We start from the raw sequence: 11704 nt of genomic DNA on the forward strand, positions 1-11704 counted from the left end.
ACACACACATGCACACACACACACACACATGCACGCACGCGCGCACACACACACACACACACACACACACACAGAGGATGCTGATGAGCCTTTAACTCACAAACACTTGGATGATCTCTTAACACACACACTCACACACACACACAGGATGTGTTTTGGACAGTTGAACTATCCTGTTGGTCGGCATGCTGAAGCTGATGCTGAAAGACAATAAAAATATACAATATGTTCCACAGCTCTGAGTACTACTTGGGCCTTACAAATGTCAACTATATCACAAGGGCTTACATTGTCCCCAGGGCAACTTTGGGTTAAGTGCCTTGCTCAAGGGCACAACTGTGGAAGTTGGGAATTGACCGTTTGCAAAAGCCACGCCCCCTAGTTATTGTTACTACACTTGTCAAACTCAGACCGGAGTTGTCTAGAAATTCAGTGGTAGCTGTTAAGACTGTCTGTAAAAGTTACAGCACAAAAGGCTCTTTTAGAGACCCACGGACCTAAATTAATTTACAATAATTTACAATCCTTTGAAAGACTGCAGTATGACATGGAGACACATGTATAAAAATTCATATCTAGCTTTGTTGGGTGACAAGCTTAAACGGGAGGCCAGTGTGATTCACTGATATTAATTATTAGCTGTGCTAGACAGACTTGCATGCATGTTACAAGGACACTGGGCCATGTCCATAGACAGTAAAAGAAATGTCATGGAATGAACATGGTGCTGCCAAAAAACGGAAACATAGCCTACATTGCAGAGCCACTTTAACTTTATTATTTTATGAATAAATGTTACACTACTGTGCACAGACCCATGCTTCTCTGACGTGAAGAAGCTAGCACGTTATTAGCAGCGGTTAGCTAACTATGGTAACGTTAGTTATATACAAGTCTCCTCCAAGTGACAATCATTTTATATCAAATGCTGGCAATGCTGAAAACAATTAAAGGAGAATTCCGGTGTGATATTGACCTAAAGTGTATTGAAACATGATACCGAGTGTGAACGTATGTCTCATAGCCCATCTCGGCTTGTCCCCTGCACTCCAAAATCTGGCGCTAGTTAGCCGATGCTACCAACAGCTTTTTCAATAGTGATGCTTCGGGATTGGGCTAGCCATGCAAATAAATCACTGTTTTACACCCATTTACGAGGCTCAATGTATCTCCACACTTCATTGGTAGACTTCCGAGGGCCCTGACATTTAAAACGAGACATTGAGAACTTTGAAAAAGCACTGGTAGTTTACTTACAAGACGATTTATACAGACAGTATCTTCACGAAGTTTAGCGTTTGCAGCCATCTTGAATTTAGTCACGATAAGTCGAGTCATGCAAGTCTCATTCTCAGATTAATTTTATTATGTCTCAATTAAATTTGATCCAAAATACCCCCCTCCCCCTCCTCCGCTTTTGGTGCTACCCTGACTTCTGGCTGCAGTGTAGCTGCAGCACAATAAGTAGATGTGACATATTGGGTACTGAAATATTCACAAGAATCCATAGAAATGGAATCTTCATGTTGTATTATCCAATATTAGATGTACAGATGTATAGTCTATCTTATACACACTCATTGAACAACAAAGTAAATGCAAAAATAGAGACTTTTTTGTAATTATTCCATATTTTGTGTCAGTCTTTATCAGAACACCTGACATACAATCTAAATAGTCCACAAGAAAGGGGTTCATGTGCAGTAAGCATTTGATTGTCAGTATGCATTTTGGATAACAAAAAGTCCTATAGGGAGTTTCCATAGGCATTTCACAAATGCATGAGCATACCTTGGCAAATAATAGTCTAAAGCACTCATATTTTCATTCTATTTCGATCTACTTTTGCACACAGCTTCACAAGACCTGGTGCTAGGGCTCAGTTTCTAAGGGATATCAAGTGACCTAGAGGGCTGAAATGTGGTCAGTTCAGAGATGCTTGTAATCCGGCAGAAAGAAAAAAACTATATTCTAGCCTCTGTAACTCTGTCAGTACAGTACATCACACAGTTATTTTGACTGTTTTCTACGAAAACTACAGGTTCCGAGCTTTCTATAGAGGTCCAGCATTTGATGATTCGCCCCAGAAGAGGTGGGAACAATGCCCTAAATAGGCACAGTGCAATTTCAGTCAAAAACTTGAAATTTGTACTGAGATCCATGTGGTTAAGCAGAAGCATGTATCCAAAGAGACGTACAGAAGCAGAATCACATGCAAGCTACAGTGCAGAGGAGACTTTAGCTACACATTAGTACTGCATCCATCAACACAACAGTGCTGACATTATAAGGACTAGTCCAAATGTGCTAGCAATACTACTGCATCCATGTGTGTTGTGTGCATGGTAAGTGTGTGTGTATGTGTTTGGAAACAGTCTGCCAAATGTTGACCAATGTGACAGATTATCAGTAAAACTCTAGTTAACCATACAGTCAGGTATAGTGTTGAGAAACGTCAGATTATCAGTAAAACTCTAGTTAACCATACAGTCAGGTATAGTGTTAAGAAACGTCAGACGCTGTTTCCTTATCTTACAATCAGCCAAAAGGACTTGATTGCAGAAATTGAACAAAAAAATAAAGAACTTACTGCTAGTTGAAAATAAATACTGGCACTGTGATTGGAAGGTCACTGACACAAACAAGCTTTTATTTAGATTGTGGGAGTCAAGAAGTAGCTAGCTACTGCTCCCTAGACGGTTGTAAGCTCATTCTGTGTGAAATAAAAATGCGGAATATGCTAACTTTAACCACGCGAGTGTTTATTTTCCAGTAGTTCCGAGGTCTATGCATGCACGCCTCTTTTGATGAGTTGTTATGCAGTTCTGTTGAGCTCGTGAGGTGTGAGCGCGTTCGCTCGCTCAGCAGTGGTCCGGATCGACCGTCAGGAATACCTCGGGACTCCTTTCATGAAGGCCGGAATTGATCAACGTGCGCCTGGGGATGTCCGCATATCAAAGTAGGCTACTGCCCAGGTCGCGAGGTGTCAAACGGTTGATCCGCCGGGTGTGTTTATTCGCTTGTGCCTGACGTGTATTCCAAACAGCGAACAGCGAATACAAAAGACACATACACTTGAATAAACCTGTGGCCCCACATAGCTTTTCTTTATGTACAAACATGGTGCTTAGAAATAAATACATCAACTCAAGGTTTAAGTAGAGCCTACATTTAGCCAAAATCAGTGGATCCCACCCTGAGCACACGGTAGGCATGAATATAGCTCAGCGCATAGACTTTACGCGGTTTCTCCGTCTGTGATATCCGGGATGTTTCCGCGTGCAAAAGTGTTTGATTGTAACCTGAGTACAGGTGTCGCATATGACGGTGCAACACCAGTGGAACCTGCAGTTGCAGCTGCTTGAGGTCTCCACGCGCCGCTGCTCCACGCGCAGTCCGCACTCGTGGCAGAGGCGTTGGCAGCTGCGTCGCTCCCACTGGGAAAGACTGTCACTGTTCTGCAAGCACTCGCGCCCCTCGGTACCATGCAGCCCCAGGCTCAGGTTCCGCGCGCAGTAGTCGGGAGATTCCTCAAGATAGATGAGATCAGTGCGCGTGATGCTACTGAATGCGTCCGCTAGCGCACCACGATTGTCAGCGCTGTTGCCGGCTCGCACGCGCCTCTTGTCCATCTCGAGCTTCTGCGCCTGGTCATGCTTCACCTTCAGGTAGTTCCCCACATCTCGGAACTCCGCGAGCTGCATCCAACAGGTTTGTAAACTACAGCTTTGTGAAAGCCCGTGACACCTGCACACGCGCCTCATGGTGATCTTCACAGCCTAACGGGAAAGATGACACCATAACCTTTCAGCTTCACCAGTATAAATGTATGCAGAAAGCTATAAAAATGTATGGAGGAGGTGATAGAGGCGGGGGTCTCACCTGTCGGCCAGCCTCGTTATTGTGCAGGTTCATCTGCGCTCGCGAATCTTGTCCAGTTTCAAACGCATCAACATATTGTCTGGAGATTCTCTCGCCAAATTCCACGTTATCACTACAGCCACCCCACGTCCACCCGCGGCCACCTGCAAACCAATTACAGATCAGAACGGTACTGAACCGGCCGTCCGCCTGCCAGTAGCCTAAGCAGCAAGAGGTGTGAGGGTGTATGTGTGTGGAGGGGAGAGTATTCATTTGGGGATATTAAGATGAACACCAGCGGCGTGTCTGGGATTGGAGAGCTTGGATTAGAGGTGTGCAGAACTGGAGGGATTCTTACCTGGTTGGCGATTCCTGGAGTTGTCACACCTGCAGTTGGCGAGTTCACCCAAACTACAGTTTTTGATGAGCGTGAACATGACGCCTGCCGCACTTATCGCGTGTAGAAATGACGTCTCCCTGGTGGCTGTGGGCGAGTTACGGTAAAAGTGAAGTTAATCAAATGATTCATTCGATATTTCTAAGTGAAATTAATCAAATGATTCATTCGATATTTCTAAGTGAAGTTAATCAAATGATTAATTCTACCTGTTCATATTTCGTGTGCTGCAGAGTGACGTCATACCTGCGCGTAGTGTTCCCGGAGCAGTCAGAAGTAGTGCGCTCTCGGGACAGTTCCAAAGGTCCCACGCGAACTGCTGTTTACATTCTTGAATCCCACGCCGTGCACCTGCCTGCACGCTACTGGCATATGTCAGGTCAGCCTGGGAAACACCACAACCAAAGGTAATTTCTGATGTACACACACGCGTGCGCGCCCGCACACCAGTTTCCTTCAATGGACTTATACGCATAGGTCCCCTGACAATTTGAAGCCCCCTTCACACACGCTCGCAAGCACGCACACACACATGGTGCTGACCAGGTGTGTTTGAGCGTGTGTGTCACAATGGGCATAATATTGATGTAGCATGTGTGATCTGTCTTGTGGTTTGTTAATGTTGTCTGTTGGATATTAAGCCGTGCCCTGCCGAGGAACTGACTATGTAAATTAGCCTAAGGCTAACATTGCTAGAGTGAATCAAATGGAAACATGTATGTCCTAACAAATGCCCCTAACAAATGAAAATAATAAATAAAGATAAACACACACACACACATATTGTGCTTATCATGCTCTCATCCGTACATTGCGCTGGGCAGACAGACTCCTATTGGTCAGCATCCCAGAGAACAGTGGCAGCTCCGCTGATCTGTGGCGCTTACCTTTGGACCGGACATCAGCACGCTGTTCAGCACCCTGAAATGAGCACAAACGGATCCGCGTCACCGACATGAACACCGCACCAGACATGCATCATGAACATCAAAACAGAGACACGCATCCTGCTTCCTCTCAATATATGCTTACCAAGCGCACGAGGGCACGAGTTGGGAGCTCGCGAAAACCCACAGGCAACGCAATAGCAACATATTCGCGAGTCTGTGGCACGAGGATGAGCTGGGGAGCGTTTGGTGTTGAACCCTGCCAGTGGCTCTAAAATCTGCTGAACTCTGTGCCACGCCGTCGATTCGAAGCCCAAAACAGGCATTAAAGTCATTGATTGGCCGAACGCCAAGCTGAAGGAAAAGGAACGCCTCCAGAGAATATCAAAGAGGGTCCAGAACGTTTCCCATTTCCCACGAGCCCACCAGATATCCCGCTGCGCACACCGCCAATAAACATTTGGGACACAAAGACACGTGCACACTGAGCTACAGTTATTCTTTTATTTTGGAACATTATTATTTGATAAGGTAATATATATTTGGTTGAATGAGAGGAAATAAAACACAGCTTTGGCAATTGAGCAAAATAACCTGTGTGCTCGCTGACGCCCGTGAGATGAACAAGTGTGTATGTGAGATGATGTGCTAAAAACCAGTGCTCAAAGCACGAAGCAACTGCTACTGCCACATTAACCAAACTCAGCTGTGTTATGCAAGCAATAAATTACATAAAATTAAATACATTTCATTTAATTGCGAGTTCACAGAACTCTAAAGTCTTTTCACACCGAGTTCATCGGCTCAGTTTTTGCGCGTGTGTTGTCTCCGCCTCGTGCCATTCTTTGACCTACGGCCTTTGTTGCGTTTCGCACAGTAATATTTGGTTACCACCTGAGTGCAGGTGTCGCACGTGACGGTGCAACACCAGTTGAACTTGCAGTTGCAGCTGCTTGAGGTCTCCACGCGCCGCTGCTCCACGCGCAGTCCGCACTCGTGGCAGAGGCGTCGGCAGCTGCGTCGCTCCCACTGGGAAAGACTGTCACTGTTCTGCAAGCACTCGCGCCCCTCGGTACCATGCAGCCCCAGGCTCAGGTTTCGCGCGCAGTAGTCGGGAGAATCCTCAAGATAGATGAGTTCAGTGCGCGCGATGCTACTGAATGCGTCCGCTAGCGCACCACGATTGTCAGCGCTGTTGCCGGCTCGCACGCGCCTCTTGTCCATTTCGAGCATCTGCGCCTGGTCATGCTTCACCTTTAGGTAGTTCCCCACATCTCGGAACTCCGCGAGCTGCATCCAACAGGTTTGCATGTTACAGCTTCCCGACACACCGTGGCACTTGCACGCGCGCTTCATAGTCGCCCGCACAGCCTGTGTAGAGGGGAGAGGTCATTAGTATCACGAGCGGTGGTCACCACAAAGGAACAACCAAGCTGAACAGTATTAATAAAGACTTGTTCTCGAGATTATGCGACTCTGAGTTTTGAGAACAAGTAGTTACAAAAACATGTTATGGTTTGGGTATGGTTATGGAATATAACAGACGCCCGAAGCAGGAGAAGGAAAAACGAAAGGTATACGTACGAGTCGACCGGCTTCATTATTGTGAAGGTTTACTGCAGCTCGTGCATCATGACCGTTTTCCAGTGCATCAACGAACTGCTTTGAGATGTTCTCTCCAAAGTCCACATTGTCGCTGCACCCGCCCCACATCCAGCCGCGTCCGCCTGTTAACACAACGAAGGTGAGACCACCAGCATGAGCGCAAATACATTTACACATACATCCAGAGTGGAGCTTTGACTGAGTTTTAAAGCTGCCAATGTCGAGGTGGATTGTGTTGAGAGCGGTAGAGGTCCATACCCATTTTGCCAACATTGGAGTCGTCGCATCCACATTGACTCAGCTCCCCCATGCTGCAGTTCTTAGTTAGGGCGTGCATCACCCCCGCTGCACTGATGGCGTGCACGAACGCAGCCTCTCTCGTGCCTGTCAGCAAAAGATAAGAGTCATGAGCAATCTGAACACGGTCCATGCAAGTCACAGGAACTTTGTTAGACGAGTGCGAAAGAAACTCACCCCTTCTCGCTCCGCTGTGCGTGGAGAGCTGCAGCGCGCTCTCTGGGCAGTTCCACCTGTCCCAGGCGAACTGATGCTTACATTCCTCTATGCCTTTGCGCGCGCCCACCTGAACGCTGCTTGCATAAGTCAAGTAAGCCTGAGAAAAAACAAATACAAAGTTAAAAACATAAAGTTAACTAATAAATAACACAAAGTTCACAAAACAACACTTGTTAAACTGATGCACATTGCACGGTGGTCAAATTCAGATGTATTTAAATATGCAACATAAGCATTTGAATTATATTCTGGTACTGTTTCGCTTACCTTAGGACCAGTCATGAGGAAATTATTCACGGACCTGAAGGGAACACAAATGACACGCGCTGGTCAGTGATGCAGTACAGAACATTCTAATAAACTTATGTAGGCCAACACACAAAATAAAACATGCCAAAACAAGTCGCGGATTTTCAAAAGTGTTGAAAATGAAATGAAGACTCACCAAGCACTGGTGGACAGTGCGTGACCACACACAGACAGAAGAAGTGACACAAGTAACTTGCAAATGCTCATTTTAGCCAACCGTGCGTTGGTGAGGATAGTTCCAGTACGAGGAAAGAGAGAAGACTAATCTGGTCTCTCGTGAGCCAGGGCATTTATACTGCAGCCAGCTTGACTGACAGGCAAATTTTCACCTCTGACATTTGGCCGTAAATCGCGCAACGATTGGCTGGCCGGCCGATGGCGGCTGGTAACAACACTTCAAAGCTTTCACGTGCATTTAATGAGAGTCCCTTCCTTAGTTGCCAACGCCCCATCATTTGATTATTAGTAATATTGAACACTTATTAGTAATATTGAACACATCGTTTGATTATTAGTATGTTATATAATATTGATGAACACTTTTTTCTGCACATCGACTGCATGATGAGGTTTGTTGTTGTAGTTTTATGACGCTAGAGTATGCAGACGTCCTGGGTGTAGAAGTGTGTGTGTTAGAGGGGGGTTGTCGCAGCTTTCGGGGGTAGAATTGTAGAATATGACAGTGTTGGCCACTCATGATTGCTGTCGGTCCACTGTGCACTGAATATGTCGCAACTTTGAACACGTATAGGTCAACTCAAACCACCACCAACAAACGGTGCAACTAATCGGGAACATATTTGTGCACTGAAACTGGGAGGACATTGTAATAAAATACTTCACCACTGCGTGCTAACAAGCATGCAAATACGGCGCGACACCTGGGTCGGCGTTGGCACGGGAGTGTTAATAGATTCGCTGATGCTGCCATGAGAACAGTTCAAGCTTCGTAGAAGGCTTTCTCCCAAGATTTAACATGCTGACCCCAACAGGCCTGTGCTATCGGACATTAGGCTAATGTGTTTGACTTGGAGAAAGTTTATTCGTAATGGATGGTTATTTTGGTGGATTATGGATGCGCAGACTGAAAACTAGTTAACGTGCTGTGATTGGGGCATCACCAGATTGTTGCGCAGTCTTAACTACTTTCGATTACTTGTCAGATTAATTTCTAGATACTTCATGAAGATGTTATATTAATCGTTCGACTAGATTAATTGTTGAAACCAGTCATTATCATATGCGCCCGCGAATCTCGAATCAAATCGTCATCTTCTCCAAATCCCTTTATTAGCTCGCGACTCACTTTATGTAAGACAATAGGCAAGCCCTCGAGCTCCATGGATTACCCTCTGCGCTCGCGCCAAAACAATAGTGGGCTGCGCAAGTGACGATAATCCGTTAATTGGATATCAAGTTTTCACTGCGCGTGAATCGTCGCACCTTTCACACGGTCATCAGGACAGGCCAATATCTCAAAACACAACTCTGCTCGCGCTCACACCCAATCCTCAACCGATCCCACGATACAGACCGAAACACAGTCTCAACACTTGTCCCTGCATACCGCATCTCCATTTCTATCATATCAGACTGTAGCACATACATATGCACAAATATACTATTTATCGTTCAATATGCATTTAACCTGTCATTCAAAACGTGCCCTTTGCGTGCTCAGGTCTGTTGTAGAACTAAATGACCTAAGACCATCTGATGCCAGACCTTGAGCTCTTAAGAGCCCCGAAACCGTTTAAAGGCCAGTGGTGTTAATGAAATCGACTGAATCGAAAACTCCAGAGTTGGGCTAGTTGAGTGTGGTATGTGATATGACGCCTCCGAGGGAGGTTGTAAATGGATACATGTCGTGTAGAAAGCGTCTTGCGCGCAAACAGCAGACAACCCGCAATCAGGCGGACGCCAGTTCTCACACCCCGCGCGGACGGGGGGAAGCACGCTGCAGAGTTCAAAGGAGGTGTGGGGCTCCTCGCGCCTCATTTCTGAAGTCTGTACATAGACTCCCTCGCAGGAAGGGCGACAGTCAGCACGAGACAGAAAACACCTGCCGGTGCTCATGCGAGAGGGAGACCGGGAAGCAGGATGCGGTGAAAGCATACCATTGGCATAATTATTACGACATTCTTTACATAGAAAATAAATACAATCCCCACAAATTAAACATAAATACAGTTCCCATAAATTAAAATCCTTAGATTAGATATATAGATAGATAGATACTTTATTCATCCCAAGGACAATTTTAGCCATCCAGTAGCTTATACAACCATAACACAACAAACACACATACACACATATATCTCATATACATAATAATCACTCACAGAAATGTATACATTTAAAGGAGCAAGTGAATTGATTGCGCAATGCGTGTGAAAGATAAAAAGTTTGCAATAGGAAAAACGTTTTTTAAAAAAAGACAGAGCAACCGAAAAGGCTGCCACTCTTGTCGGCCTGCACACAGATTTTTTTCTAATTCAGTTTAGCCTATAATAAGTAGGATCTCTTCCAGCCTCCATTAGCTTAATCATGAATGGACACATGGCGACACCACTGGTGCAGAGCAGCGCCACGAGCTGCAGATCACTGGACAACAGAGAAACGGACATACAGACAGAGCTGCAGAACACTGGAGAACAGAGAAACGGACAGACAGACAGAGCTGCAGAACACTGCAGAACACTGGACAACAGAGAAACGGACATACAGACAGAGCTGCAGAACACTGGAGAACAGAGAAACGGACAGACAGACAGAGCTGCAGAACACTGCAGAACACTGGAGAACAGAGAAACGGACAGGCAGACAGAGCTGCAGAACACTGGAGAACAGAGAAACGGACAGACAGACAAAGCTGCAGAACACTGGAGAACAGAGAAACGGACATACAGACAGAGCTGCAGAACACTGCAGAACACTGGAGAACAGAGAAACGGACATACAGACAGAGCTGCAGAACACTGGAGAACAGAGAAACGGACATACAGATAGAGCTGCAGAACACTGCAGAACACTGGAGAACAGAGAAACGGACAGACAGACAGAGCTGCAGAACACTGGAGAACAGAGAAACGGACAGACAGACAGAGCTGCCGAACACTGCAGAACACTGGAGAACAGAGAAACGGACAGGCAGACAGAGCTGCAAAACACTGGAGAACACTGCAGAACACTCCTACAGAGAAACGGACTGCAGAACACTGGAGAACACTCGTACAGAGCAACGGACTGCAGAACACTGGAGAACACTGCAGATCACTGGAGAACACTCGTACAGAGAAACGGACTGCAGATCACTGGAGAACACTCATACAGAGAAACGGACTGCAGATCACTGGAGAACACTGCAGAACACTGGAGAACACTCATACAGAGAAACAGACTGACACACAGACAGTTTGCTGGCATCTCTCTCCATCTGGGAAACAGAGATGTGTGGGTCTATCTACGCATAGTTTGTGTAGTTTGTGTTTTGTACCACCACCCTACACACACACACACACACACACACAAAATGCACACAATTAGATGCACTTTCCATAGCATACATCTGTAAGTCCAAAACTTCTATGCCACACAATCATACACACACACACACACACACTCACACACACAGACACACTCACACACACACAATGTTGGAAAATGTTGTAATTCTTTTGTCATTATTGGGAGGTGTAGGCTATTGAAGCCGGCCACTTCAAAGCACTTGTGCTAAGCTAGGCTAGTAGTGGGTGCGTCAGACCGAGTAACTGCATGCACGGAGATGAGAAGGGTATCGGCTTAAGTCCCAATAAGTCGGCGTGTTCTTTTAAGTTATTAACATTTAAACATTTAAACATTTTCATTTTTAAACTTCAGAGTTATAGCTACAGCATTAGAATAACATTTAAACTACAGAGTTATAGCTACAGCATTAGAATAACATTTAAACCACAGTGGAATTACCACTGCATCTATCAAAACTAGTACTAGAGGATAGGATGCCTACATATGAAGTACTAGTACTAGAGGATAGGATGCCTACATATTGGGGCAGCCGTGGCCTACTGTGTGAGGGGGAAGAGTGGTGAGTGTATATCAGGTGTGTGAGGGGGAAGATTGGTACGTG

At 45.7% G+C, this 11704-nt stretch overlaps 2 protein-coding genes across 4 annotated transcripts; both read right to left on the reverse strand.

The window, feature by feature from the left end:
- Positions 1 to 2618: 2618 nt before the first annotated feature.
- On the reverse strand, positions 2619 to 6455 carry LOC125307108 (protein Wnt-8a-like). 3 transcript variants are annotated; one of them, XM_048262889.1, is made up of 6 exons: positions 6400 to 6455; positions 5146 to 5179; positions 4505 to 4643; positions 4220 to 4345; positions 3883 to 4025; positions 2619 to 3779 (listed from the first exon to the last, which is right to left on the reverse strand). In XM_048262889.1, exons 2-6 carry the CDS (start codon positions 5158 to 5160, stop codon positions 3225 to 3227), a joined length of 978 nt encoding a protein of 325 aa, XP_048118846.1. In that variant the 5' UTR covers positions 5161 to 5179; positions 6400 to 6455; the 3' UTR covers positions 2619 to 3224. The 3 variants fall into 3 exon arrangements, with proteins under 3 accessions (XP_048118846.1, XP_048118848.1, XP_048118847.1); XM_048262891.1 differs by lacking the exon at positions 6400 to 6455 and adding an exon at positions 5291 to 5547 and having other exon boundaries at positions 5069 to 5179; XM_048262890.1 differs by lacking the exons at positions 5146 to 5179; positions 6400 to 6455 and having other exon boundaries at positions 4505 to 5053.
- Positions 5636 to 7808, reverse strand: LOC125307107 (protein Wnt-8a-like). Its single transcript, XM_048262888.1, has 6 exons — positions 7712 to 7808; positions 7534 to 7567; positions 7225 to 7363; positions 7009 to 7134; positions 6730 to 6872; positions 5636 to 6516 (listed from the first exon to the last, which is right to left on the reverse strand). The coding sequence occupies exons 1-6, from the start codon at positions 7780 to 7782 to the stop codon at positions 5950 to 5952; spliced, it is 1080 nt and encodes a 359-aa protein (XP_048118845.1). The 5' UTR covers positions 7783 to 7808; the 3' UTR covers positions 5636 to 5949.
- Positions 7809 to 11704: the final 3896 nt, after the last annotated feature.

This window comes from Alosa alosa, chromosome 14 (genome assembly GCF_017589495.1).
Source record: "Alosa alosa isolate M-15738 ecotype Scorff River chromosome 14, AALO_Geno_1.1, whole genome shotgun sequence".
Taxonomy (NCBI): Eukaryota; Metazoa; Chordata; class Actinopteri; order Clupeiformes; family Clupeidae; genus Alosa; species Alosa alosa.